The 25,389-nt window shown below is 43.8% G+C and overlaps 1 protein-coding gene and 1 long non-coding RNA gene across 5 annotated transcripts in view; one reads left to right on the top strand and one right to left on the bottom strand.

Moving 5' to 3' along the window:
• The window catches only part of SIM2 (SIM bHLH transcription factor 2), a 57,800-nt gene extending 33,622 nt beyond the window's left edge, over positions 1-24,178 (bottom strand). Inside the window, exons 1-4 of one of the 3 annotated variants that reach the window (XM_031612663.2) lie at positions 23,822-24,178; positions 17,487-17,569; positions 15,252-15,341; positions 9,560-9,668 (exon numbers count right to left, since the gene is read on the bottom strand). In XM_031612663.2, coding sequence (XP_031468523.2) covers positions 9,560-9,668; positions 15,252-15,341; positions 17,487-17,569; positions 23,822-23,996 — 457 coding nt within the window. In that variant the 5' untranslated portion in view covers positions 23,997-24,178. Of the gene's footprint in view, positions 1-9,559; positions 9,669-15,251; positions 15,342-17,486; positions 17,570-17,792; positions 18,706-18,885; positions 19,093-23,821 lie in introns of those variants that run through there. The other 2 variants (XM_090122467.1, XM_090122475.1) reach the window with 2 other exon arrangements.
• Positions 21,088-23,288, top strand: LOC149919939 (uncharacterized). 2 transcript variants are annotated; one of them, XR_016459218.1, is made up of 3 exons: positions 21,088-21,176; positions 21,281-21,451; positions 23,076-23,288. It is a non-coding gene; the product is annotated as an uncharacterized LOC149919939 (long non-coding RNA). The 2 variants fall into 2 exon arrangements; XR_016459220.1 differs by lacking the exon at positions 23,076-23,288 and adding an exon at positions 22,621-22,698.
• Positions 24,179-25,389: the final 1,211 nt, after the last annotated feature.

Below are 25,389 nucleotides of genomic sequence, written 5' to 3'. Positions count from 1 at the left end.
GTAAAACACTGTTTTTTATCAACATGATTATATACTTCTAGCAGATTTCTCTGCTTTTTTTCTATTCTCTTCTTTGGAAGAGTGTAATTGAGGTTCATGAGATCCTGACTTCTTTGCTATGTCTACTATCAGGTAGCTTAATAGGTATTGAGTTTGAGGTATAGTTTATGGGTTTTATAGGGGAAGCACTGCAAGTCCATGTCCAAGATAATAATTCAAATTTATCATTCTTTATTTTTCAAATTCTGTTTTCCTTATCAGATTCAGAGGCATGTTTCTGTTCTACTAATGTCTAATGACTATACAGCCTAGTCATCTTATAGAGACTTTCTTTTTGATGTGCTGCTACAACTTAACTGAGTATATTTCGTGAGTATGACACAAAGAATAAATGACCTAATTCATTTCATAATTAAGTCCTACAAGCATTTCCTTTGCATTGTTCCTAGAATGCTTTTACATTTCTCATGTTCTAGAAGTTGGGGTCATCTGCATTCAGAAGATGACCAACTCATCTGTATGCTAACGTCTTCACAGAGCTGAGGCACAGCAACTTGTGAATGAGGATACAGACAGACATGGTCGTCCCTGGCCATACCAAAGATGTATTTCATTCTCACAGCTCTTAACATCATTTCTACAAAGGATGCCATCTCATTTATCCCTTTTCCTTGCCTACTACATCACGCAATACATTTTAACAGTGAGCATAGCTCAAGAATAAAATAGTCGGTTTATATTTTACAGATATATACTTCTTAGTGTGGTAAACAGCATAAATGTCATGGTGCACAAAATGAGTTTTGCTATTTTGAATAGAGAATTTGTGTGTATGTTCACTTCTCTTGCACAAGACTGTCAAATAAGATTCTCCAAGCTTTTTTATGAAATTACAGTTAGTTTTATGGAAGTCCGTCCCTGGGGTTGCAACTGTGAAAATCCTCTTTGCTTTCTACTCCATCTCTCTTCTCTTTTGAAAGGAAGCAGTCACAAAGTTCTGTGGTCTGCATTCTGCTTGTTCTGTGAACAAGCCATCATATTTTTTTCCATAGCTTCATCTCTCATGCCTTTATTTTCTGTAAGGTAAAGACTACTGTTTTACATCTTTCCCAAAATTCCTGGATTTAGACATTAGCAAAATATGGCATCACTTTGCTGTAGAACCACCATGTAAATTGACATATATTGCATGTAAACTTCACCATGCTTCACCATGGACTGTTTCAAAAATGTATGCCTTATCCATCACTATGGAAGATTACAATGCAGCATTAAAAATGAGAGTTTTTTGACACAGCTAACGATGTACCACACCAATTTAAGTCTTGATTCCTATTTGCTCTGTAGGTCAGCTTGTGTGTAGTGTCAAAGATCTGTTACAGTATGGGAAAAAGAAACTATTTGAAACGGCACACCTAAACTGAAGCACACTGTTACCTGCCTCTGCTTTTCCTCTCGCATCTTGTTCAGAGGCACATGCATTCCTTTTGTGTCAAAGCATGAACATGTGATAAACTGTGCTCCATGTCCCTACTGAATTGTTTTATAGGGTGGAAACATAGATAGCACAAGTTCGTGTCTGGATGACACTTTCCTGCCCATCCCCCAAACACTCTGCATATTTTCACTCTTTCAGTTGGTTATTTTCATTTTACCTCCTCTATACCATAAAGTTGCATGTGTTCTGCCCTTATTCTGCAAAGCATCTGGTTCCACACTGCACAATGCTGACTAAAAGAGCATGCAAGCTTCGTGGCTAGTTTCTTTTTTGAGCATAGCAAGGCTACAACTTTTGTGAGAAACAGGAGAGACAAATGCCACAACATCCAGCCCTTAATTCTGAATTCACATGACCCCCGCTTCTAGAACATGAGAGATGTAAAAGCATTCTAGGCACAATGCAAAGGAGATGCTTGCAGAATAGCTTACACAGTTCTAAGGATGTCCTTGAAACTGGGAATCCAGGACTGACCAACACAACAGGTCAGGGTAAGAAGGGGTCTGCAAATGCATTTGGTGAATTTCCCTCAGACAAGTTCAGAGCAGACCTTCAAATAAGCTAGTGGCAAACCAGGAGTGAGACCGACAAGACTGCTGAACACTGACCACCAACTTTATTATCACTGTGCCAGAACGAACAGTGCCTGAGTGAGTCTGTGAATACAACTATTCTGTAAAGTGAAATGCTGCATGCAAAGGGATATATGAAAACCACATTTCCTTGTTCTTACTTGGTAGGTGTGATCAAAACTGGATTCCAAGTAAACGAGAAAAAATAGATTATTTACTTCCCCTTCTCCCTGTTACACTGCAACATCATATATATACATGCAAGTTACAGGCTGAAATGTATATCTTTGAGAATACTCTGTCCTCTTTTTAGTAAACAAGTGACACCAGTTGAATGATAAAATATAAATGTCTTATATTGTAAAAACGTAGATTTTATATGCATAGATAGCAAGTTCATATGAAAATACTAAGTTGACAACTGAAGTTTGTGGGCTGACTTGGTTTGTTCTGGTAATCTTGCTGTGGTAGAAAGAAATCTGTTCTGTTGTTAACCATATCTTTGGGTTCCAAGCTTGCAAATCTGCCCAAATTTCCTCCCCGGTTGGACAGTTCATTCTGTGCTCTAACAGTATCCAGAATCCCATCAGTGCTGCAGAGAATAAATTGTCTCAATTATCATTCCTGTGATCCAAATGCAGCATTTGCTAGCATTTGCCAAATCTTCCTTTGCTCCTACAAATGATGATTCCAAATTTTTTTAGAGAAGGAATTCAGCAGGGCAGTAGGTAAAAAGGCAAATTCTAATTTGTAGTCTGAAGCACTCTATTCTTGCTATACTTTTTTGATAACTACCACTGAAAAAAAAAAGAGGTTTTAAGTGAGGTGCATTTTTTTCTAGATTTCCCTAGTTTAAAATATCACAAGCATTAGCAACAGGATCATTATGTTAAACCATTAGCCTTCAGGAACAGTTTTCCTATAAAATACTTTTAAATGGATCAAAACAAACAAAAAAATCCTACCAAGTTTTGTCTTTTTGCATAGGTGCTACTAGAAAAAAAAAAATAAATCTTTAGAATGGTGTGACAAAGTATATAGTTTTCCATTTACTCCCTTATTTTGGTATCAAGTAAAGTGGGAGTAGGGAAGATAATGTTCCTCAAGAGGAAAAGTGTGGACTGGTGTTTACTTCTTAGCTGGAATGAAATAGTGCCCTGAAAGCTGGAGAGCCTGACACAGTGCATTTCGTACTTCTTGTGTTATTTACTGTATAATTATCACAAATCATATAAGAATTACCCAGTTGCTAGCAGACATATAGTATGTCTGATAAATACAGTATCCCTTTCCTATTGTCTACTTTTCGGCATGTTAATAAATTGCTTTTGGTACACCATGACTTGATGTGCAAGTCAGCAATGGTTGAAAGCTGTAGGTGTTTAAAAGGTTTGAAATCCTTGAAAAAAAAACACATGAAACCAGCAAGAGACACACTAATTTAAATTGGTTAGTTCCAAATACACATAGGGAAGAGCAGTGTCTGATGCTGAGTCTCTCTCAATATTACTTGCTTGTCTTGCACAAACTGCAAGGCAAAATATCTCTTTTCTTGCTTGTATTCAGCTGCAGGGATGACAGATTACCAGACATATCCAGATTTCATTACCCCGATATATCATACAAAAATTTCCTGCTTTATTCTTATAGATATGGTTCAGGAGGTAAAGCACTTCCCAATAAACTTCTATGGTTTTTTAACTGTAGACAACAGTTCTGGTACAATCCTCCACATTCAGCCCCTGAAAGTCAGATGCTATTTCAGATATGACAGCGCTTATCACCTCAGAACAACATACCTATTAACATTTAACCTTTTTCAACATTATCACCTTTAACAACATACCTTCACAACATTTCCAGCATTGTACAGCCCACCATACTAGCAGTACCAGAATGGTTTGCTGTTGAGCTGTAGCAGATCAGACTTACTAGCCTGACAGAATGTAGTTCCGCATAGATGTGAAGTGAGGAAAGAGGCGAACTCCTCACATGCCTCCAAGATGTTCTGAAGCTACTCTTGGTCAGGCAGAAATTGCATGAGCACCACAACCTACTAGGTCTCCTGCACTAAGCAGGGGAAGATAGGCAGCACGCACTGAGTCTTGACAGTTAGTTATAAAGGTAACAAACTTCCAATAATAGTAACTACTGATAACCTATCATCCCCACAATTTGGAGCACAGCAGCGCTGCTCGGTTACTACTTTCTACTCCAGCAGGAAAATCTCATCCAGTGGACCCAATCTGTCAGTTCCACTACTGGAAGAAACAGAAAAGAGAAGCTTCCAGAACTGTAGGTTCTCCAGGAAAGATAGCATACATCAAAACAACTTCTCCATAAGCTAAGAAATAAGTTTCCTAGCACTACACTATTGAACAACTCTCAGATTCCTGTTATTTAAGTACTGCATATCTTAGGATAGGTATCCAGGAGTCTTGATATCAACCTATGCAAGAAACATGAGTGGTACAGGAAGAGCCAAACTGAGGTGTATGGATTCACAGATACAGAACTAAACCAGGACACAGAAACATGCTGCAGACTGGAAATATATTAAGCAGTATTTGGAAAGAAGTTAATGACCAACGAAGCCATCTGAAATCTAAGCACTGCCAGCACACATCATTTGGAAAAGATATCAAATTCTTCCCCTCCCCTCCCCTCCCCTCCCCTCCCCTCCCCTCCCCTCCCCTCCCCTCCCCTCCCCTCCCCTCCCCTCCCCTCCCCTCCCCTCCCCTCCCCTCCCCTCTCCTCCCCTCCCCTCCCCTCCCCTCCCCTCCCCTCCCCTCTCCTCCCCTCTCCTCTCCTCCCCTCCCCTCCCCTCCCCTCTCCTCTCCTCTCCTCTCCTCTCCTCTCCTCTCCTCTCCTCTCCTCTCCTCTCCTCTCCTCTCCTCTCCTCTCCTCTCCTCTCCTCTCCTCTCCTCTCCTCTCCTCTCCTCTCCTCTCCTCTCCTCTCCTCTCCTCTCCTTTTCCCCATCTCCTCTCTCCCTCCTCTCCTGTTCCCCATCTCCTTTTCCTAGTTTCTTTGTTTCTTTTTTTTCCCTTTTTTTTTCCTTTTTTTTCTTTTTTCCTTTCCTTTCCCCGTTCTTTTTCTTTTTTCTTTTTTTTTTTCTAACTCACCCCAGTTGAATATAATGGATTTATTTTCTTACAAGTGCAAAGCTAGTCCATATTGCTTTACATTTTCAGTGCTGGTCATGCAAGTCAGAAGGTAGCTTAAAGACTTTGTAGGTTAAAGCTGAGATTCTTCAAAGCCTCCACAGATCATGGGGCTTATGGTTTTCATTGAGTCATAGCTTTGAGACTTTAAAGGCCAGAGAGGAGTATTAGATCATAGGTCTAACCTGTACATTGCGGTTAATTACACTTCAGTCACTTATTCTTGTGCTGACCTCAGTAACTTCTGTTTGCCTAAAATGTATCTTTTATAAAATGCATATGTCCTTGATCTGAAGACATCAAAAGAGGAAGAAACCATTGCTTCCCTCACTATTTTATTCTTGTGATTACTTAAACCCCTAGTTATAAATGTATGCATTATTCTCATTCGAGCTTTTGTGGTTTCAGTTCACGGGCCTTGATTCTTGATATGCTTTGTTTTTTTTTTTCTTTTAGAACAGTTATTTAATTCCCAGTATTTTCTTCTCTTAGAAGTACGCATACACAGTAATCAAGTCACCTCCCAATCTTCTTTTTGATAAACCAAACAGATGGTGTTCTTTCATCCCTCATTATAAGCCTTTCTAGTCCTTCAATCATTTTTGTGGTTCCTTTTCTCCATTTTTTTTTTAAAGTGTACAATAGAATTATACAGAAGAATTGAGTGTCCACTTCACAACATCGTACAAAGAAAGCAGTCAGTCACCCTTTCACCCTCTCTACTCCTGTTCAATACTCCCCTGCTTATATGCATATGGATTTTCCAGCACCCTTTTTGCCACAGCATCACCACAGGAGCTCACACTGAGCTTCCTGTCCTCTGCTTGTGAACTACTTCCTTACAGTTTCTTGGCCTTAGGTAAGCCTTCCTTACCTAACTTGCCTTATGTCCATAGCACACTGGACTTATCTGAATAGAGCTGACACAACAGTCAGTTTACCGATTTCCATTTTTCCAGATGTTACTGCATTTAGTATTGCTATGAAGTCCAGCTCCTGGAAGAATGTGATTCTTCAAGAACTTTCCCTTTCTTTTAAAAAAGTAAAGTAGCTACACTTTTTGCTTGAATACGTTCCTTGCTGGACACGAAACATTATGAAATATAAGTTTTAAAAAATTGAAAAGATAAAATTTATGAAGCTTTATGCTTCCAAAATTAATGTATCTTCTTTTTTATTACAAGGTGGAGGGAATTTTTTGAAGAGTTTAACAAAGAACAGTGAAGAAGGCTAAAAGCAAATGAAGAAATAAAGGGAAAGCATCAAAATGTATAAAGAGTATAAATCTGGAGGGAAAAAAGAGCTACCCTGGATTACTATCAGTGTATGTTCACATCTATGATTTTATTTCTATCATAACAGACCTTATCCAAATTCAACTGTAGGAATAGCAACTGAACTAAAAATATGCATACATAACTGAAAATTAGCAGAATATATCTTGAGCAAGTAAAGTTACATGGAAATCTGTATTATGGGTGGCTGTGACTGCAGTGCCACATTGATTTTACTCCTGACTAATATCGTAGATTGGAGAGATCTATAACATAACAAAGTTCATGACAGGATGATTCAGACACTCTTTAAGAGATTAAAAGAGATAAACTGAATGACCAAAAAAAAGAAAAAAGAAAAAAAAGAACCACCTCTTTAAAAAGTCAGTTTCCCTTTTATTAGAAAAAGCCACTTTCACTCAACTTTCCTATGTACTAAGTTATTATAAAACTCTGTGTTTTATATAAATTATTCAGAATATCTACTGAGATACAAACAGAAGATGTTTCTTTCCTACCATTACTAAAGAGGTTTCAGGAATTTACTGAGGATACTGTGATTTCTGTGGGCCAAGGCAATTTTTAAGTTATGCCTAGAAATTAAACTTACACACTGCAGAAAAGGGAACAACAGTCAGAAGGAGGACATTTATCAATAATGACTGGCTAACTGTTCATTTTAGAAAGGTTTAGCTATGGATTCTGCACATTTTAGTATACCAACCCTATGCCTTGTATGGGGAAGAGACACAGAGAAGTAAGATTTGCATAAAATAATCCCTATAGAAACCAAAACACAGCTTAACTCCTTTATTTGTCTTCCAGGTCTAGAATTCCAAATAAGATGCCAATGTTTTTATGTTTTTGCTACACAGAATTCTATGCAAACAAAACATATGCAAATATATAGCATTTCAAAGTGAATTTTCATTTACCTTAGCACTACTGAGAACTGAGATCTTGATGCTAATAACAGACAGTATTTACGTAGAATGAGGTAGAGCAAGCTACAGAGAATGAGGCACATATCTGGAGCAAATCATCAGCAGAGTTTCAGACTGAAACAGTTCTAAATAAACTGAAATTAGCAGTTTCAACTGTGAGTAAAATCTTTTTCAAACAAAAACACAACAGAACTGAATTACACTTCACAGTGAGAAGAATTTGTTAAAGATGAAATTTGACCATAAGTAGCTAAAATAAGAGGGACCTGATTATTTTAGTGAAGAAACAGACAAAACCAAGCATCTCGAGACATCCACCAAATGTGAGCAATAAACAGGCAATAACTGGTTCTGAATGAACAAAAAGCTTCTGGAACAGTGTGAGTGTGCTGTCTCACTTCTGGTAAGCCAGAGTCATAATACTAAACAGAGAACAGGAAAAGCTGAAAGCTTGCTTGCAAGTGGCATGGAAGTTAACTCAGATCCGTTATGCATGATCTTAAACTTGTAAAACTCTCTTCAAATACAAATGTGTGTGTGTGTGTATAAAACAAAAACATGAGGCTATTGCATTTGGTAAGTGGGTATAAAAATAACTTACTACTCATTCTAGATGCCAACACAGTTGCATTAAAAGTCATGGATTTGTACTAGAGGCATCCCCTCTGCTCATTAGTAAAGTAGGAGACAAGGAAAAAAATGTGCATTTTTTAACATCAAAAGTAATAATAAAACAATCCCTGAGAGAGGAGTGAGAAAACTATGAAATGGTGAAGTAACAAGTAGAATCAGAAGAGTCCAAGAGTTTGTTTTTGAAGACTCTGAGAGGTACTCTACAGAATGTGCTTAGGGAAGAAGAAGAGAGAAGATGGCTATGATAATTCTGTCATTTACAGCACTCTGAGCACTACAGATGCTCCAAGGTGCATTCAACTTTCCTGGAATGAAATGTGTACAGCTCTGCACTGAGGGAATCACAGCAGGCAGAACTGTGGTGAGATCACTAAGTGCAAAAACTGCATACGCACCATAACTAAAAAAAACTTCCTGTTCTTGAACAGAATTATGGTGCAAGGCCAAAGCTCCTCATGCTTTAGGAGTACAGTATTAAGAAGCTCAGAAAAAAGCAAACTAGCAAGATGTGAACTTCAGTTGTTTAAACAAATATGAAATAATATACATGAAAGCACTTTTCACATGATGGAGCCAAATTATTCTGATATTTTATAGCTCAAGGAATTGCCCCATGGGATATCAAAGTTACTGAAGACGAGGGTGTGAAGATGATCATACTTTTGTTAATTTTGTAGTAGTAACAACAATGAAGTAACTTAATACACAAAGGATTATGTTAATATTTATGTGTGGTGTCTGTGCACAGCCAGAGTGGACAGTCTGATCCTGGCGTTCACATAATAAAAGTTCTGCTGTCTTCCCTGACACTCCATCCAACTTAGCACCATGCTGTATGGATACGTTTGGGTAAATCATCCGCAGCACCTGAACAGGATGTGTAGACAGGTTTGGTGAATCAGTGACCCAGCACCAAGGCAAGAGAATATTATTTCCCTTGAGAGATCACTTTGTAAATGAGAAATTCTAATGTAAGTAATTTATAAAATCAAATTTTTCTCTTCCTACCGTGGAGACTATTAGCTCTGGGCTTTCATCCAAATTCCGAATTTAAAAGTTGCTTTTTTAATACTAAGAATGTCCACCTATTTCCAAGTTGCCTAGCATATTCTTTTTTTTTTTTCTCTGAGACCACATAGCTGCAGCTTTGCACGGCAAAACAATTGAGACTTTCCTGCAACCTCAGCACTGATGACAAAACAAAAGAAATGAAATTGCCACTGGACAAAAAATAAATAACTGTTTAAAACTGCATGGACTCCACTGCATGGAAAGCATTACATAATGTAGAATACCTTGCTCTCTTTACTGCCACAAACCAAAATCCCAGGTCACAATTTCAAGTTCGTACTCATCCTCCATTTGCATACGTAGCCTCACATTGGATAAATAAGAACTTGTCACAACTCAGCCTGGAATTGTTACTTTCCTTTTTTAATTTTCTGATGGTAGTTTGACCACAGATCACACAAGTACCTTGTAAGAGGTGAGGATGAAGAGGCTGGTGAGCAGTAAGAACAGCCGTCATCTCATCGTGGTCGGAAGGATGTATATACTCATAAATGCTATTACCAGTAAGCTCCACCTGTGAAGAGACACGTAACACATGAAGCAGTGCTACCGCCCATCAATTCTTTCCTATCCCCAAAGCATTCTTCAGCGAGCTGCGTATAATGCATCTAGGTAACTGCACACCATTTTTTTTAGGCATAAATCGAATGTATCAAAACCGCATTCTGAATTTTACCACTTAAACTGAATTAATTCCTTCTTTAGCAGTGAATAATGATATAGGGGCTTTTGTGGGAGTTTCTGGTGATGATCTGAACACGTAAGAGCTGCTCATGGTAAATGAAGTGATAAACTAGAGCAGCTGTAGAAATGCTAGATCACTACAAAATGGAATAAAATCTCTAAACTGTATTAATGTCTCTCAGAAAGACAGATATCCAAAAAAACAAAACAAAACAAAAATTCACAGGTTTCCAGAAGCTATCACCTGCATTCGGATGGCAACAGAGCCTTCAGAGCCAGTCTCTTAGACTTACATATTTCTTTTGTGTTATTTTTTCCAGCAATCATCCACCACATTCCATGCACAGTAATACACAGAGCTCAGAACAGTAACCAGTGAATTCAGAAGACAGATTGGACTTCCACAGATTTTCACGGGCACTGGCTTGAGCCTGTGCTGCCTTAAGTAAACATGCACAGAAAATAGACTAGGAGTTTTGTCTTAAATATTTGTATTCCCTCTTCTCGCTCGTACTTTGCTTGAACAGGAATGTATTTCTGTCTTTCACACTGTTGTACCCATAATAAGTGTTGCACAAAAAAAATGAGCGGCATGTGCCGTATGTCCTTTTTGCTAACTCTGTTTGCCACGTATAAAACTCACCAACAAAAGTCTCCAGATAGATGCAGTAATTGATTTAAGGAGTGAACCAATACTTTGAGCCTGTGTTTTAAATTAGTGTCAGGCTGCCCAATTGTTCACTGTGGCCTGATGTGCCTTGGGCCCCCAAGATCAGAGACAGCTGAGAGGTGAAGTAATTTAGCCTATTCTTCTGAGCCAATCCTACTGATTTGCTAAGATGTGTGAGTTGCTTTTTCTTTGGAATAAATGAAGTTGTCTACCCCACAAAGCAATCTTTTTCCGAAAATGTTTCTCATAGTTCCGTTTTCTGCATTATTCATGGAATGTCTCTTCCCAAGACTATGCAAACTAACCTTTTTTTTTCTAGCCATCTATTCCCCACTTCTCTCCAACAACCCCTCCCTGCAAAAGCAAAAAACACCAACACTAACCTTATATTCTAATCAGAGTAATATTGCACTGATTAAGAGGAAAAAGAGTGAGAGAGAGAAAGAGAAAAAAAAGAAAAGAAGGAGAGAAGAGATGGAAGAAGAAACAGGAAAATAAAAAGAAAGGAGGGGCAGGATGAAGAGAGGAGGGAATAAAGAAAGAAGGGGAAGGAAGAGGTCTTCATACCTTCTGATATGAAGACTTTCTTACAAATACAACACCAAACAACCTGACTGACAAAATCAACTGCTGTAATCCAGAAGATCTTATGCCATCTTTGCTATTACTATAAGTGTAATCATAACCACACTGGCATGTATCTACTCTCTTAGAGGCATAACACATGGATACCTCTTGATTTTCTGGAAGTAACTACCCACTCCAAAAAGAGCACTCCCAGAAGCGCACCTTTGTTCACAGGATCCACAGGACTGGGCCTAAAGTCACATTTTTCTCAACAATGTAATTTGCATCACGGGGCTTATGCTTAAAATTCAAAAACTAAAGCACTTTGTTAAACTAATGACTAGTTTTTCTCATTATGTACACAGGAATATTTTCTGCTCCGATACATGTATTTGCAAGGCCAGCAAAATCAGCAGGGGGTGAACACAGAATGCTGAAACCAAAATTCATTGTAAAAATACTAGTGGAAACATAAAGCCGTCAGCAAAGAGACGGGGTCTAAGTAAGAGTCAAATAACCAAAATATGTATACATAATCTTGAAACTGACCACAGTCTCCTGCTACACATAGTATGTGCATACTATTATAAAGCCTACAATGAAACACTGAAAACTGGGGAAAAAAAGTATATGGTTCAATTCATAAACTTTCTAAAATCCCGTGCCTCGGGCTTATTGAACCAACTTCCTTGACGCAGCTTTTTAATATCTGTAAATACCTGCTTACTACCAAATATTGCTGTTTCCTACTAAGAGCTTTTTTATGTGTAACTCAGCTGCACATTTTTTTCCTGCCAAGAAACGATACATAATAAACACAGGACTAAGTAGATGGATTCTAGAGCAAATAATTACACATTTTGCCTTTCATATACTGATTTGATGAAAGTAAAATAAACTCCTAGAGAAGTTCAGATATTTGTGGTTAAATATTTCAAGATTTATCAAAAGTCAAAGATAAGCTCAGCTCCCTCATGGGCCTTGAAAATGGCTGGAATAAGGTCCAGACTTTCAAAATGATTTCCTAAGAGGATTTTATTCTCCATCCTGTGTCCTTGGACTGCAAAGGGAAAATGTATTTGGGGAATCGGAATCAATTTGTTATCCATGTAGAAAAAAAGAGGCAAGAAATTGGCTTTATCTCAGCTTGAACGAGTCTGTTCAACAATGGTCTGAGGCCAATTGAAATTAGATGAAATTAGAGATCCTAACTCTTCATATTTACAGTATTTACTGTTAGAGATGAGTGGAAAAGCTGATCAAAATCCAAACCCACAAATTTAACCAACAGGTCTACAAATGAAAATGTGGTCTTTTCAGAAGTACTTTTTCTGATTCCCTGACACTGCAAGCAGAATGAGTGAATCTTCATGCTGTTTTTACATTTCTGAACTCTCTTAATTACGTTGGCCAGTGATGGGTTACTCAGAAGTTCCAAGTTCCTTCTGCTTAAGTTAAAGATCTACAAGAAGATAAAGGCTGCTGTAGTAGGTATCCAAGAATATCCTGCATAATGTTTTTAAATTGACTTTTTGCTTAGTTTAAATATATATTTTTAAACAAATTGCACTTTAACTGGAAATTGATGTGTGGACTAGTTAATTGTCAAATTATTTAATAAAAAGGTCTTTCTATGCACACTCTAGGAGATTTTCTACAATCATCATCACTCTAGTTTCAGCTTGTATTGGCTGGAGCTCTATGAGAGCACTTGTTGAAAATATAGAGTGGGATTATGACCTGGTGAGGGAGACCTGCAGAATTTGCTTCTACAGACCAATCTCATTCTTGTTGATGTTGGTGGCAAAACTCCCAATGATTTCCAGTGAAATAGGAACAAGAACTCATTTAGAGCCCAGGGAAGAGTACAGAAATATCCCAGTACTAGCGCATTAATATCCTAGTATTTAGGAACAGCCTAGAATTAGTCCTAGTATTGCTTATAATTGTCTTTTGGAAAACAGATCATTGAGCAATCTATTAGATTAGAGGATAAAACAACATAAGAAAAGTGAGCAAAAATCACTGTCTATTTAATTGTCCTTTAGATTTATACATGAAAAGCTGTTAAACTGCTGGAGTACTCGGTGGTTTGATCCCAAAGCATGTCTTTAGGTATCATAACTCTCTGTCCTCTCTGATCTATAGTTTTCTGGGGAATTCAAGGATAGAGCCCATTAATTTACTGGGCTAAAGTGAAATATTTGAGATTTTGAATAAAAAAACAATACGACTGAATCCTCTAGCTTTCCTTGGCAGCTCTTGCAGGAAGGGCTTATAGAGAGATGTGTGAAACACAAGGGGGAACACGGTATGTGCAAAAGACCATAATATCATAAAGGCTAGAGACAATTAAAGCCTTTATGATGCTTTCAGTCCCTTCTCCTTGATTGTGGCAAAGTTGATCCACCAATCTACTCAACATGCAGGTCCTTAATTTCGTCAGATGACTGGATAATATTGAGACCTCCTAGATTTGATGAACTGATATTCCACTAAACAAACAAACAAACAAACAAACAAAATCTGGACAAGACCTAAATCAGTTAGCACTTATCAAACAGACTATACTCTAGCAAGGACAGATGGTAACATTCAGTCCTTTGGAACAATTGTACTGACTCAGTGATTCTATTCAAGTAGTCAGCAATGTTGTGGACCTTTTCGATATATTAGGGGGAGAAAAGCTTCTAATAAGGCTGCTGATTCAGAGAAGAAAATGTGGCCATTTGGAAGAAAGTCTATTCTAAAACAAAGCACTATTTGAAGTAATTTGAATGTGTATTAAATGATATGAAACAACAAATACTGTGTTGTAACAGGCTCAACTGAACAAACTGCTTGAAATAGGAACGTTGCCTGGACACATTTTTAAAGTTGGCAGAAAAAAATGTATCCATGCAAAACACTGATCTTCAAAATTACTTTTTGTAAAAGAGATTAGAAAAACAGTGATCACAGTTGCCTCTGTATTTAGAAATGGGGTTTATGAGATGAAATATTTGCTTTTTCTATCCATCCTTTGAGTTCTGTTTTTTTTTTCTTTTTTTTTCTCATAGCTACTAATTCTAATTCCACTATTGTAAACACACATCCAAAGAACTTTACCATTTTTCAAACAAAAATATTTATTACTACCAAGATAAAGTACTCACACTCATCCCCTTCTCTGCTCCCTGAATACCTTGCCTGTAACAAAACATCTTTCTCTCTCTCATTTTCATCTCCTTCTTCTTCTTCTCTCTACTATTAATTTTTCACTTAATTTTATTTTAAACTAAGAAGTGTTCCAGCTGCAACCAGTTCTGAAGAAACAGTTCTGTTTCTTGGAAGTCTCATCCAGGGCCCAGTGAAATTAATTAGGGATTTTTCTATTGGACTTCAGCAAGCTTTAGGTCAGGTGCTACCAATGAAACTGTGTAACACATTTATACACAAATGTATGGAAACTTGCACTCCTCAATAAATTCAGGCTGTTTGCCTTTGCGTCTATCCCAAGAAGGCAAAAAAATTAGAAATATCCTTCTAAGAAAAAAAAAAGAATCAACAATAAAAAACCCTTATACTTCTTGTGCAGAACAGTAGTAAACTGAGTTTTATGAGTTCTATCACAACCATATAAAACGCTTTACTGAAAAGACCACTGAGCTGGAAAAACTCAAGAAAAACTACCTTGAATTCCATGTGAACACTCATAAATCTGCCCCCTTTTCTTTTTTTTTTTTTTTTTCCTAAAGAACGTTTACCATAAAACTCATGTTCCACATCAGATTTCCTCTCTATTTCATAGCAAGTCTCAATATCTCACACAATCTAAAACATACAGCCTTGAATTCTAAACTTCATTTCAGACGTATAGCGTTACCACACAGGCAAGAGGCTTGGGTTTCAAGCTCTGCATATATCTGCAATTTGCAATATCGTATTATTTATTACCCTTCTTAAAGGTAATGAGGAGTAAAATACAATGAACAAGAAAAGATATAAAGACAGTCGTGATGTGGTTGTAAGTATAGGAAAATTGAATATTTAAGTAGGGCCATTTATCAGAAAACAAAGTTGAAGCTTCAAATACCCTAAAAAATGATGACTTTCTATATGTATGGCCAGATACTCGTGTTAAGTTCCAAACACAGCATCCACATTTAACAGATGGGCAAAATAAATCAGTCCTACCTGGGATAAGCCAAGATGTACAGACGCTGTTTCTGAGATGTACATTATTTTGCCATCTGATGCTACCACAAAAACAAAGCCATCCAAAGTCTGTAGAAGAGAAACGCGTAGGTTAAAAAGAAAGCATTCTGTTTAAACCATTTACGTCAAAGAAGTATTTGAAGTCTTTTGGAATAAGACTGTTATCCAACTTAAAGAGCAGAAAACATCACAGTTCAGAAATAGAAACTTTTATCTGAAGCTGTTCCTACAACCTCTATGACACGTGCACACATTGTGAAATCCAATTCATTCCCCCTACAGATGCGAGCTTTACTGCTCACTTTAAGTTAACATTCTCCTGTTGATTCTGGTTATTTTAGTACTTAGCACAAATCCTGAGCTATGTGGTGCTTAGGGGAAAATCTAGTACTACACAAGCCATTTTTTATGCTATAATTGGCAGATGCAGCTTACCACTATTTGCAGTATATTAAATGATATCATAAGCAAAACTTAAGATTTCTTTGACTATATTTGTATTAATGTATTTCTGAACATGGGACTGTTTGCTAAGTAACTAGGTTAACTTTAAAAAAAAAAAAAAGTAATCAAAACAGCATTCAAATATCTCACACCTGAAGAAAGACACCTATGCTCATTAATTTATATGCCCAGAATTTGGGAACCTCAGCTAGTGGTAATACGTTATGCAGATTCTTATTGATGGGAATATTAACTGGATGGTAAACATTACTTATGTAAGGAAAAACTGAAGTTTAACTGTGCTGTGTGTCATTCGTGCTAGATAAAATAACTGGCTAGGATTAGGACATGTGACCTATTGATGTGGGATGCCTTAATTTTTGTCCTTGATTCTTCTGTTCCCAAAGTTAGACATTCTTTCTAGAGCATCTGATCCTCTCAAAAACTATCCACTATCTACTATCCATTTTGGAAGCCTCGATCGATATACACACATGAACATTATTGGATAAAGTTCTTTTTGCAGCACGTGGATAAAGCAGACACCAATTTTAATTCATATTTTAAGTTATTGAACTGGGAGGGAAGCAATAAAATCCTGAACTTCATGCTTCTACACTGCTGCCCCTATAAAAATATATAAATACATATTCCAAATTATTCTCTGGCCTACTGACTCCACAGTATGTAATTGAAACCAGATTACTCTTTGCTTTTGCATTTTTTCCTTTTTTAGACCGCAAATTTCATAGCAGTATTGCAGTGGAAGATAAATTATTGCATCTTCGACCATCACTTTTCAGCTAAGCACTGTCATCCTGCATTTGATTCACCTGACTGGACCTGTGGCTATCTCCCCTCACTTCACCACAGTACAGCAGGTCCACCTTCCCCTACAGACAAGCACAACCAAGCTGAAACATCCCTTGTTACGCTTCAGTCTAAGAACCCTTCAAAAAGTCTACAGCAAAATTGCTGCTGCTATTAAATCAGTCGTAATTCACGAACGAGTGAACGGTAAAATGAGCATTACAGGCGATTAACAAATACTATTTAACGCCAAGCTGGCAGAGGAGCAAGTGCACCAGCCGCGATTTTCATCCTCGATTTTTGCCCTCGGTCCTTATCCTTGATAAGGGTTTTAAAGGCAGACCGACGGTTGTGAACCTGCCGCCTGCAGCGCTTCAGAAATACGTGGGAGCTGCGCTTCCAGACGGCCTCGCAAAGCACAGCCGCCTCCCTGAGCCTGAGGGGCCGGGGCTGAGCCGGCCGCCCCTAGGAGAGGTGTTCGAACCCCCTCACAGAGCGCCTGTTGACTTTTTATATCCCCCTGGAGCGCACGGTGAAAACAACGCCGGCTCTATGACCAGAAATTAACCTCCAGCCGTAAAACCGGCCGTTAAACGATTACGGTTTACTACGTCTTTAAAAGCAGGGGGAGGATAAAAATAAATAAATAAATAAATAAATAAATAAATAAATAAATAAGTAAATTCCTGGCAGTATTAAAGTTCACATATTAAAAAAGAAAGAGAATGAAAAAAAAAAAAAAAAAAAAAAAAAAAAGAGCTATAGGTAATTATTATTATTATTATTATTATTATTTCCTCCGGCTGACACGCACTGCGACTTCCTAAGTTCTCCCACATAGTGTGGATTGAGAAGAACTGCAGCGCGGATCGGCGGGACTTGAGCGCTGTGCTTCCAGGTGCTACCGCCGGCAGATCGAACCCAGATGTACCTCCCGCCCCCGAGGAATGAATCCGCTACCTGAAGCAAGTGGGATCCGAGCTCCTTGGCCACGTTATCCAAGGGCCCTATCCTGCTCGGCTGTCCCCAGGCGTCGCCCAGACCTGCGAAGGTGAACGAGGAGATGGTCAGAGCGGGGTGACGAGCCCGGCCGCCCTCCCGCCCGCTGCCGGCCCCGAGCTCCCCGCAGCCCGCCCGCTCTCCCCAGGCAGGGAAGGAAATGCCTCTTTTGTGTGTGGAAATGCTGCCAACGGGATTCCCGCTGCCCCCCGCCCGCCACATCGCGGCCCTCTTGGCCGGGACACGGCGGCCACACAGCGAGAGAACCTCAGGGAGAAAGCCTGCGGAGAGCCGCAGTCCCGCCGGTCTCCTCCCGTCCCCTCACGGAGCGCGGATCGGTGCAGAGCTGCAGACCCGCAGCGGAGCGGTGCTCTGGGCGTCTCGGCCTGTTTGTTTATTTGTTTGTTTTCATTTCCTACACGACAACCAGTGGAAGGGCTGCAGACTGCTGCCGACAGCAGCGCTCAGATGGAGGTGGAGGCGCATCCATGTCATGCCTCGTATTTGGAATCTTAAGTCTTAAAAGCCTTAGGAGCCCTTCTACACGGGCGAAACGAGTGCGGTGGAGGTTCAGCCCAGCCAACCTTCAACCGCTGCTAACGGGGCAAACCGCTGTACAGCCTCGAAACCGGGCTAAGCGTTTTCCTCCCGCTGCCTCACACCGACAAGGTGTTTTGAAAGAAAACTCGCATGCCGTCAGGGAAGAGAGGGGACGCTGCACTCGGGTGGAAGGCGCTGCCCTGAGCTCCAATCTGGGGAGCGTTTGTGAAGCCCTCCCGGAGCCGCATCCCCCTCGGCACCGGTGTGGAGGCGATGGCAGCTCCTCTCCGCGCTCCCTCCCTCAGAGACGAAGGTATCTCCCACCCGGGAGAAGACGGGGAGGACACAGAGCTTCGCCACCCGTGGGGCAAGCACCGAGGAGCCTGCGGCAGGGAAGGAAAAGGGACCACGGGGTCCTCGGAAGCCCGCTGCCTTCTGCCCACCGCCGGCTGGCTCATGGCAGTGCCCGAGGCCAAGGTCAGCCCCGCGGGATCAGCTCTTCTCCTGTCCCGCTGCCCCAGAGGCATCCCAGCGGCGATGCTGTTCTGGCTGTAGGGAATGGACACATTCCCTTTCCTTCACTAAAAGCAATGTTTGACCGCGCGTGGGAAATATACTTCGAAGAGGCAAACGAAAAGTTGCGCTTTTCTACCGCCTGTACCCAATTCGCAGTTCCAAGTACGTTCCCAAACGTGCAAGCACTCGACACCACGTTTCTTTTCTTTTCTTTTCTTTCTTTCTTTTTTTTTTTTTTTTTCCTTTTCCCTATTTTTCTTCCTACTGAAATGAACCCTCCTCTTTCAAAGGACCGCGGGTTCACCTCGCAGTCTTCCGCACCAGACGACAGTGCGCGGACGATGCGCTCAGTGCCGGCGCTGCGCGGAATGCCCTCATTTCGATGTCCACCAGTGAGGGTCGGGAGGTGTTGCTGCGACCCTCAGCGCCGTGCGGCTTGGGCTGCACCGCACCGCAAACCGTGTTCTGAGGTTATTTTTCTAAACCGGGCTAAAACTTTCGCTTCCGCAGATCTTTTTTTTTTTTTTTCCCCTTTGAGATTTTAAATTGGGGTTACAATCGCGAGCTCGCATCAAACGAAAGCGCGTTTGGGGGGATCAGGCTGACATTCGTCTAAGCTTATTTTAAAGCCAATGATTTTGTCATCTAATCCAGCAGCAGATCGGTTTGGAGGTGGAAACGAAACGAATAAATCCGACGTTCGGCTGGAGGAGTGCTGCGCATTAACTCCTCTTCCTACAGGTTTGCCGCTGTGCAGCCTCCGTCCCGTACACATATGGATGCAATACTTCGCGGCGCTCCCGCTGCCCCGCCAGCAAATAACGCACATTTTCACTCACTGCGCTGGATCGGGGCCAAAGGCGCTGCCGATACAAAGCGAGCGTTCTGCAAAGCTCCTTTACGCGACGGGAGCTCTCTGGGGCGGCTGCGGCAGGGAAAGTTCTCTTGTGTCCGCGAAGAAAACGCTTAAAACGCCCCCATTTTGACACGCATTAGGTGGGACAGCCGTTCCCGTCTCGGTCGCGGATCCCGTCCCATTGGGAGGGAGAAGGGCCGCACTGCGGGGCGGGACGGTCACAGAGGGATGCGGTGCGCGGAGCCGCGGGGCCGGCTCCCGCAGCCGCAACCCGGCGCGGGGAGGTCTGGCATGGGAACCCCAACGTAGGGGCAGCTCCCAGCGCAGAAATACGCAGGGCTTCTCGTCCCTGTCCTCCGGCAGCTCTAGGCTGAGTTCCCCCGACGCTCACATCGCCTTTTGACACCTCTCGCCGTCTACTTAGGGTGCTCACTCTGTGCCATTCCCCAGTTTCTAGGTAGGAGGGAGAATTAAACCGTAATAAGATCTGGAAACGTTAGGGATCAATCCCCACCTTTGCTCTTCAAACGTATATGAATTCGTACACACAGAAGTGAAAGCCCGGTAGCTTTTCTGTTTGGGATTCTGCTACAAGAATTACTTAGCCATGTATTACGCGAGTATCGGATTGCCCTCTAACTCGGAGCATTTCCTTTGTGTCTACCGTACTGTTTCCCGGCTCCCCGGAGCGCGCGGTGCCCTCCTGTTATTCAATAGCCATCCTTCAACCTGAAGCGGCCACAACCGCCCGGATTTGCAGCTCTGCCTCCCTTTGGGGGACTTCTCTCCAGCACCGCGTACTTCAGTCGGCGGAGAGAGCGAAAGGGAACGAACGGGGAGAGGAGAGCTGCCAGCTCGCCCCTCACCCCGAGTGTCTGTTCCGGCTTAGGCGGGGGCATAGCTGACCCTTGCCCTAAAACGCGTCCGCAGAGACGTGTTCCAAACCCGACGGCTGCCCCTTTCGGGAGAAGGACGGGTCCCGAGGGTCGGAGCGGACGGGGAACCCCGGCGGGGTTGTGCGGTGCTCGGGGCGAGCGGGTCTCGAGGCGGGGAGTGCAGGCTGGAGGAGCGGAGCTGCCTGGTTTCTATCGAGAGAGTTTCAGCCTCCTATCTGCGGGTTTCAGCGCAACCGGCGGAGACTTGAAAACGTTTAAAAGTTTTTTTAAAAAGAGGGGAAAAGTAAAAGGACGGTTCATAGAGAAAACCCAATAAATGCCCTCTGGCACAGCCGGTCAACCCCAACTCCAACTCTTCCAAGCAGCAGCGGATGCCCCAGGATCCCCTCCCTGCGCCGGAGCGGCTGCGGAACTGCGGGAAGCCCTGAGAGCACCGGGTGCGAAGGAGAAACGCTGCGCCACCGGGAGCTGTGCCGCTATAGGCGCACATTGTGGGTTTTGGGATTAATTAATTCGATTAATTAATCCGTTAACAAGCCTCTCCCGAGAGCACGCGAGGATTCAGCGTAATAGCGGCAACGAGCCTTAAAATACACGTTCACAGATTCATATTCCAGCTACTTATATAGACCGAAAGCTCGGTTTGCTAATTATAATTTCTATAGCTTTAGATTGAGGAACGGGTCTCGGCTCCACTATGGAGTCACTTCCTTGCGATTATGCTGTACAGAGCACAGCGTATTGCAGGTTCAGTTCTTAAGCAGTGCATCTCCATCCGGTTGGGATATCCGTCATAGAGAAGTTTTACCGTCGGTTTTGGAAACTGCCTCAGGGCTGGGGGAGGTAGGGGGTCACAACTGAAGACAGAGCCGGGGAGGGGAGAGAACGGCACTGCCTGTAAGCGCAATGGATCCTCGTCTCCCTTTCTTTCATTTGTTCATTTTTAGAAACATCTATACATATACGCAGACAGCCAAGACAGAAGTCCCGCGGTATATTTTTCTCCTATAATCAGAAATGCCTTGGCAAAAAATCAGAGCACAGCAGAAGTCAGAGCGCGGGGGAGGCCGTAGGTTGCTGTCTCCTGGACTATAATTCAGGAACGTAGGAACGTGAAGGTCAGAGTAAAACCGCACAGCGAATTGTGTGATGTGGGCTCACGAAGCTCCGAGCTTTCTAGAGCTCTCACTGTCGAGGTGAAAGGAGCCGTGAAGTCAAACTCCTTTCGCTCTCACTTCCCTGAGCCCGAGCGGGCGGCTCCGCGGGGATCTCGGTGAAAATCGCGCATCTTCGGGAAAACCCCGGCCGGGGGCAGCAGGGGGACCTGGCTGGTCCCATTACAGACCTGTAGAAACAATGGGGCCATCTTGGCCAGGACACCTCGGTGAGGGTCCCAAATTTTGCTTAAACTGCACGTCAGGGCCTAGAAAATAAATGGAAGGGGGCAGGTAAAGCCATCTGTGGAGGTTTTTAAAAACACAGCTCCCCCCCTCTGCCCTTTCTCATCCAGTCTAGACAGAACTGGAAGCCAACTTTATAGCCGGACAACACCTCGGATACCTCTGGCTGCCCCGGGCCTAGCACTCGTGCTGAGGGGGTCTTGGACCCCTCCCCCCCCCCTCTCCTTTCCACCAACCTCCCCCCACACACACGAGGCCGTCTGGAAGAAACAAAACCCGCTCAGACCTTCGGGGGTGATGCCGTAGGGCTGCTGCAGAATGCCGGCGGCGGCCTTGGTGTGTGTGGGAGGGGGGGGGGGGGGGCTACGGCCGTGCCCCGTCGAGGGCGACCCCTGGGGGAGCAAAGGCCAAGGAGGGGAGCCGCTTTGTTGCAAGCCCCATTCCCCCGGATATACGCCTCCCCTGCCCTCCCTGCGTGCTCGAAGGGGCTCTTTCTTCGCGTTTTGCTCAGCCGGAATTTAAGGTGCGCTGCCGGGCAGCCCCTTCTGGTAAAACTGACTGGAAACCGTTCTGGAGGAGGGAAGGGGGCCTCGGGAAGGGCAAGTGGGACAGAGCCGCTCCGTGTCCCGTCCGGCGGCCACAGCCCGCCCCGAGAGCCGCACCGCAGCTGCACCCCCTTCCCCCCTCTCCCCGGGCCCCCACTCTGCCCGCAGTCCCCGGGCTCTCAGCGCTCAGCACCCGGCTCAGGGCCCGGCGGAGCTGCTTCCCCCCAGCCCTGTCATCCCCGGATTCAAGCCTTTGGTTTTAAAAGTATTTCCACCCGTACTTAAGACGATGAAAGATCAGGAATTCACCCTATGCATTTAAACGTTGCTCTTAATAAGCAGAGTGTGCAGAAGCGCACGCCCGGCCTGTTTAAGGCAGACAGACACACCAAGCACGGTCGAGCTGCGGGTATAAACCTGCTCCCGGCTTCTGCCCATTGCTCTCGAAGAGCAGCAGCTCCTACGCTGCTTCCTGCCCGTCTAACCCGGAGCGTTCCGGACACGCTCCCGGCCCCGAAATGACGACGATGCTCTCTTACGGGGAAACGTTCCCGCACGGGACAAAGGCTCCAAACTGCAGCGCTGCCAGTGAGTGCTCTCGAAATTACTGAATTCGATGGGCAGAACGGTAAGCACTTGACGGGTTGATGGTATATATATTTTTTCCGATTTCCCTCTTATCCATCGCTCTTTTTTTTTTTTCCTTCTTTTTCTTTCCTCTTTTTTTTTTTTATTTTTTTTATTTTTTTTTTAGATTTATATATTTTTAAATATAAATCTAAACCGTTTTCATAAAGCTCCATAGAAAATGGGACGGAAAGCAGCCGACCCTCCGCTCCAGAATCTGCCATTTCAACAACTAAAGGACAAAGCGAGCAGCAGACCTTTGCTCAGCCGCCCCCCGACATCACCCAGCGCTTCATCTCGAGGTCCCCTCAGCTCGGCCTCACACAGCGGACGGCCGAAAGCAGCCCCGGACGCGAGGTCGCCAGCAAAGCCCCGGGGCTCCAACACGGCTCCGGCCGCGGGCAGCGGGGGAACGGCTTGGCCCTGCGCGCTGTCCCCGGCCCCAGGAGGAGGCGGTGGCTCCCGTTGCCTTATTCCCACTCAGCCTCCAACCCGAACAGAACACTCACCATACAGCGTTTGGCTGTGCGTTTGGTTTTTTGGTTGCATGTATATAGGCAGATAGATAGATAGATAGATAGATAGATTATTTTTTTTTTTGCTCAGGTTCCTGCAGGCTCCACAGCTCTCGGAGAAGAGCCGAACCGAGTGCCCTCGGCTCTCCCCAGGCCCTCGCCGCCATCGAGGGGACGGAGTGAAGGAGGAGGAACGCGGAGCAAAGCGCGCATTTGTGCCCCCGCCGCTCCCGGGATCGGAGCTGCCCCTCCGGGCGCGATGCTCTGGAACCTGTCCCCCACGCTGCTCGGCCTTTAGGCCCCGCACGGTCCCCGCAGCGCTCGCCCAGCACCCGGCGCCGGGACCCCCGATGTCCCCTGCTCGGCTCCCGAGGGCGACGCGGACCGCTGTCGGGCTTTACCTTCGGGGAAGACGGCTCGCATCTTCAGATAGCTGGTGGTGAGGCGGATGATGGACGCCTTGTCCAGCTGCGAAGTGATGGCCGAGGGCAGCGGCAGGAGCTTGGCCAGTTCGTAGAATTCTCCATTTTCCTTTTCCCGCCTTGTTTTCGCCGCGTTCTTGGATTTTTCCTTCATCGCGACGACTGCAAGGCGAAGGTGACACTGGCATATTAGGCCCGGTCCTTCCGAACGACGGGAGGCATGGGCTGCGGCCTCGGAGTTAGGGGTTGAGGAAAAGAGGGAGGGAGCTCCCTCAGATTAAACCAGATTTAAAAAATAATGATAATAATAAAAAAGGGAAGGGGAAAAAAAAAAAAAAGGAAAAACGAGAGGAAAAAAAAGAAATAAAAAAACCACCCAAATCAACCAAACAAAAACCGGGAGGGGAAAGAGAACCCCAAGCTGGGGAGACGGCCCCACTCCGGTCCTGCTCTTCGGACCGAGCCCGGCGGAACCGCACGGGGCCGGGGCCGCTCCGCTATGGGACGCCGAACGCCGCGCCCCGCTCTCAGGGAGATTTCCTCCGCTCAGTCCTTCCCGGTCCAAAAATCATCAGAATGAAATATTACAAGTCCACGCGTGAAATCACGGAGCTAGGCAGGCGGCACCATTTTCGGCTTAAAAAAAAAAAAAAAAAAAAAAAAAAGGAGAGAGAGAAAGAGAGAGAGAGAGAGAGAGAGAGAGAAGAGACCTCTCCGCTTGCTTCACAGAGAGCAGAAAGCTCCGGCCCCGAGGTCCGGGCCCCTCTAAGCGGCGGTCCGAGCGGCTGCGGAGGGAGGAGGCCACCGCGGAGCCCCGCAGCCCACGGCTCGCATCGCTCCGGGCTCTCCTTTCCGGCGGCCGGCTCAGAGGCGAGGGGCTGAGAGGGACGCGGAGCTGCGCCCGATCCCGAAAGCGGTGCTCGTGCGGAGTCGGAGAGAAGGGTCCTTTCTCCTCGGGAGCGGTGCCACCGGAGCGATGCCTCTTTCCAAACAAGTCCGAGCGCTGGCAGAGGCGCGGGGTGGGTTTGGTTGGGTCTGTTTCTTCCTTTTCTCCTCTTAAAGAAAAAGAATTTGCAGGATCAGAAATAGTTTCTTTTCTTTTTTTTTTTTTTTTTTTCCTCTTTCTTTCTTTCTCTCTCTCTCTTCTCTTCCTTTTTTTTCTTTCTTTCCTTCTCTCTCTCTCTTTTTCTTTCCTTCTTTCTTTCTTTCCTTCTTTCCTTCTTTATTTCCTTTTCCTTTTTTTTTTTTTTCCCCTTTCCTTCTTTTTCTTTCTTCCTTTCCTTCTTTTTCTTCCTTCCTTCCTTTCCTTTCCCTTTTTATTTAGTTTCTCACGTATTTAAGCAGCGGTAAGGCAGCAGCGGTGCTCCCACACCAGACCTGTTTCCCGGGGCAGTACGATGGCGGGTGCCGTCCCCTCCCGCGTGGAGCCGCGGCCTCACCGTTGGTGCGGTCGGAGGCAGTTCCCCTCCCTCACAAACGCCGTCCTCCGCGCTCCTCGGCCCAAACTCAGATATCTCCGTTGTTTGTTTGTTTGTTTTTCCCCTTTC

Source organism: Phasianus colchicus, chromosome 1 (assembly GCF_987193195.1).
Source record: "Phasianus colchicus chromosome 1, bPhaCol1.hap1.1, whole genome shotgun sequence".
Lineage (NCBI taxonomy): Eukaryota > Metazoa > Chordata > Aves > Galliformes > Phasianidae > Phasianus > Phasianus colchicus.
Note: the sequence above shows the minus strand (reverse complement) of the source record. Positions and strands in the feature narration are given on the sequence as shown.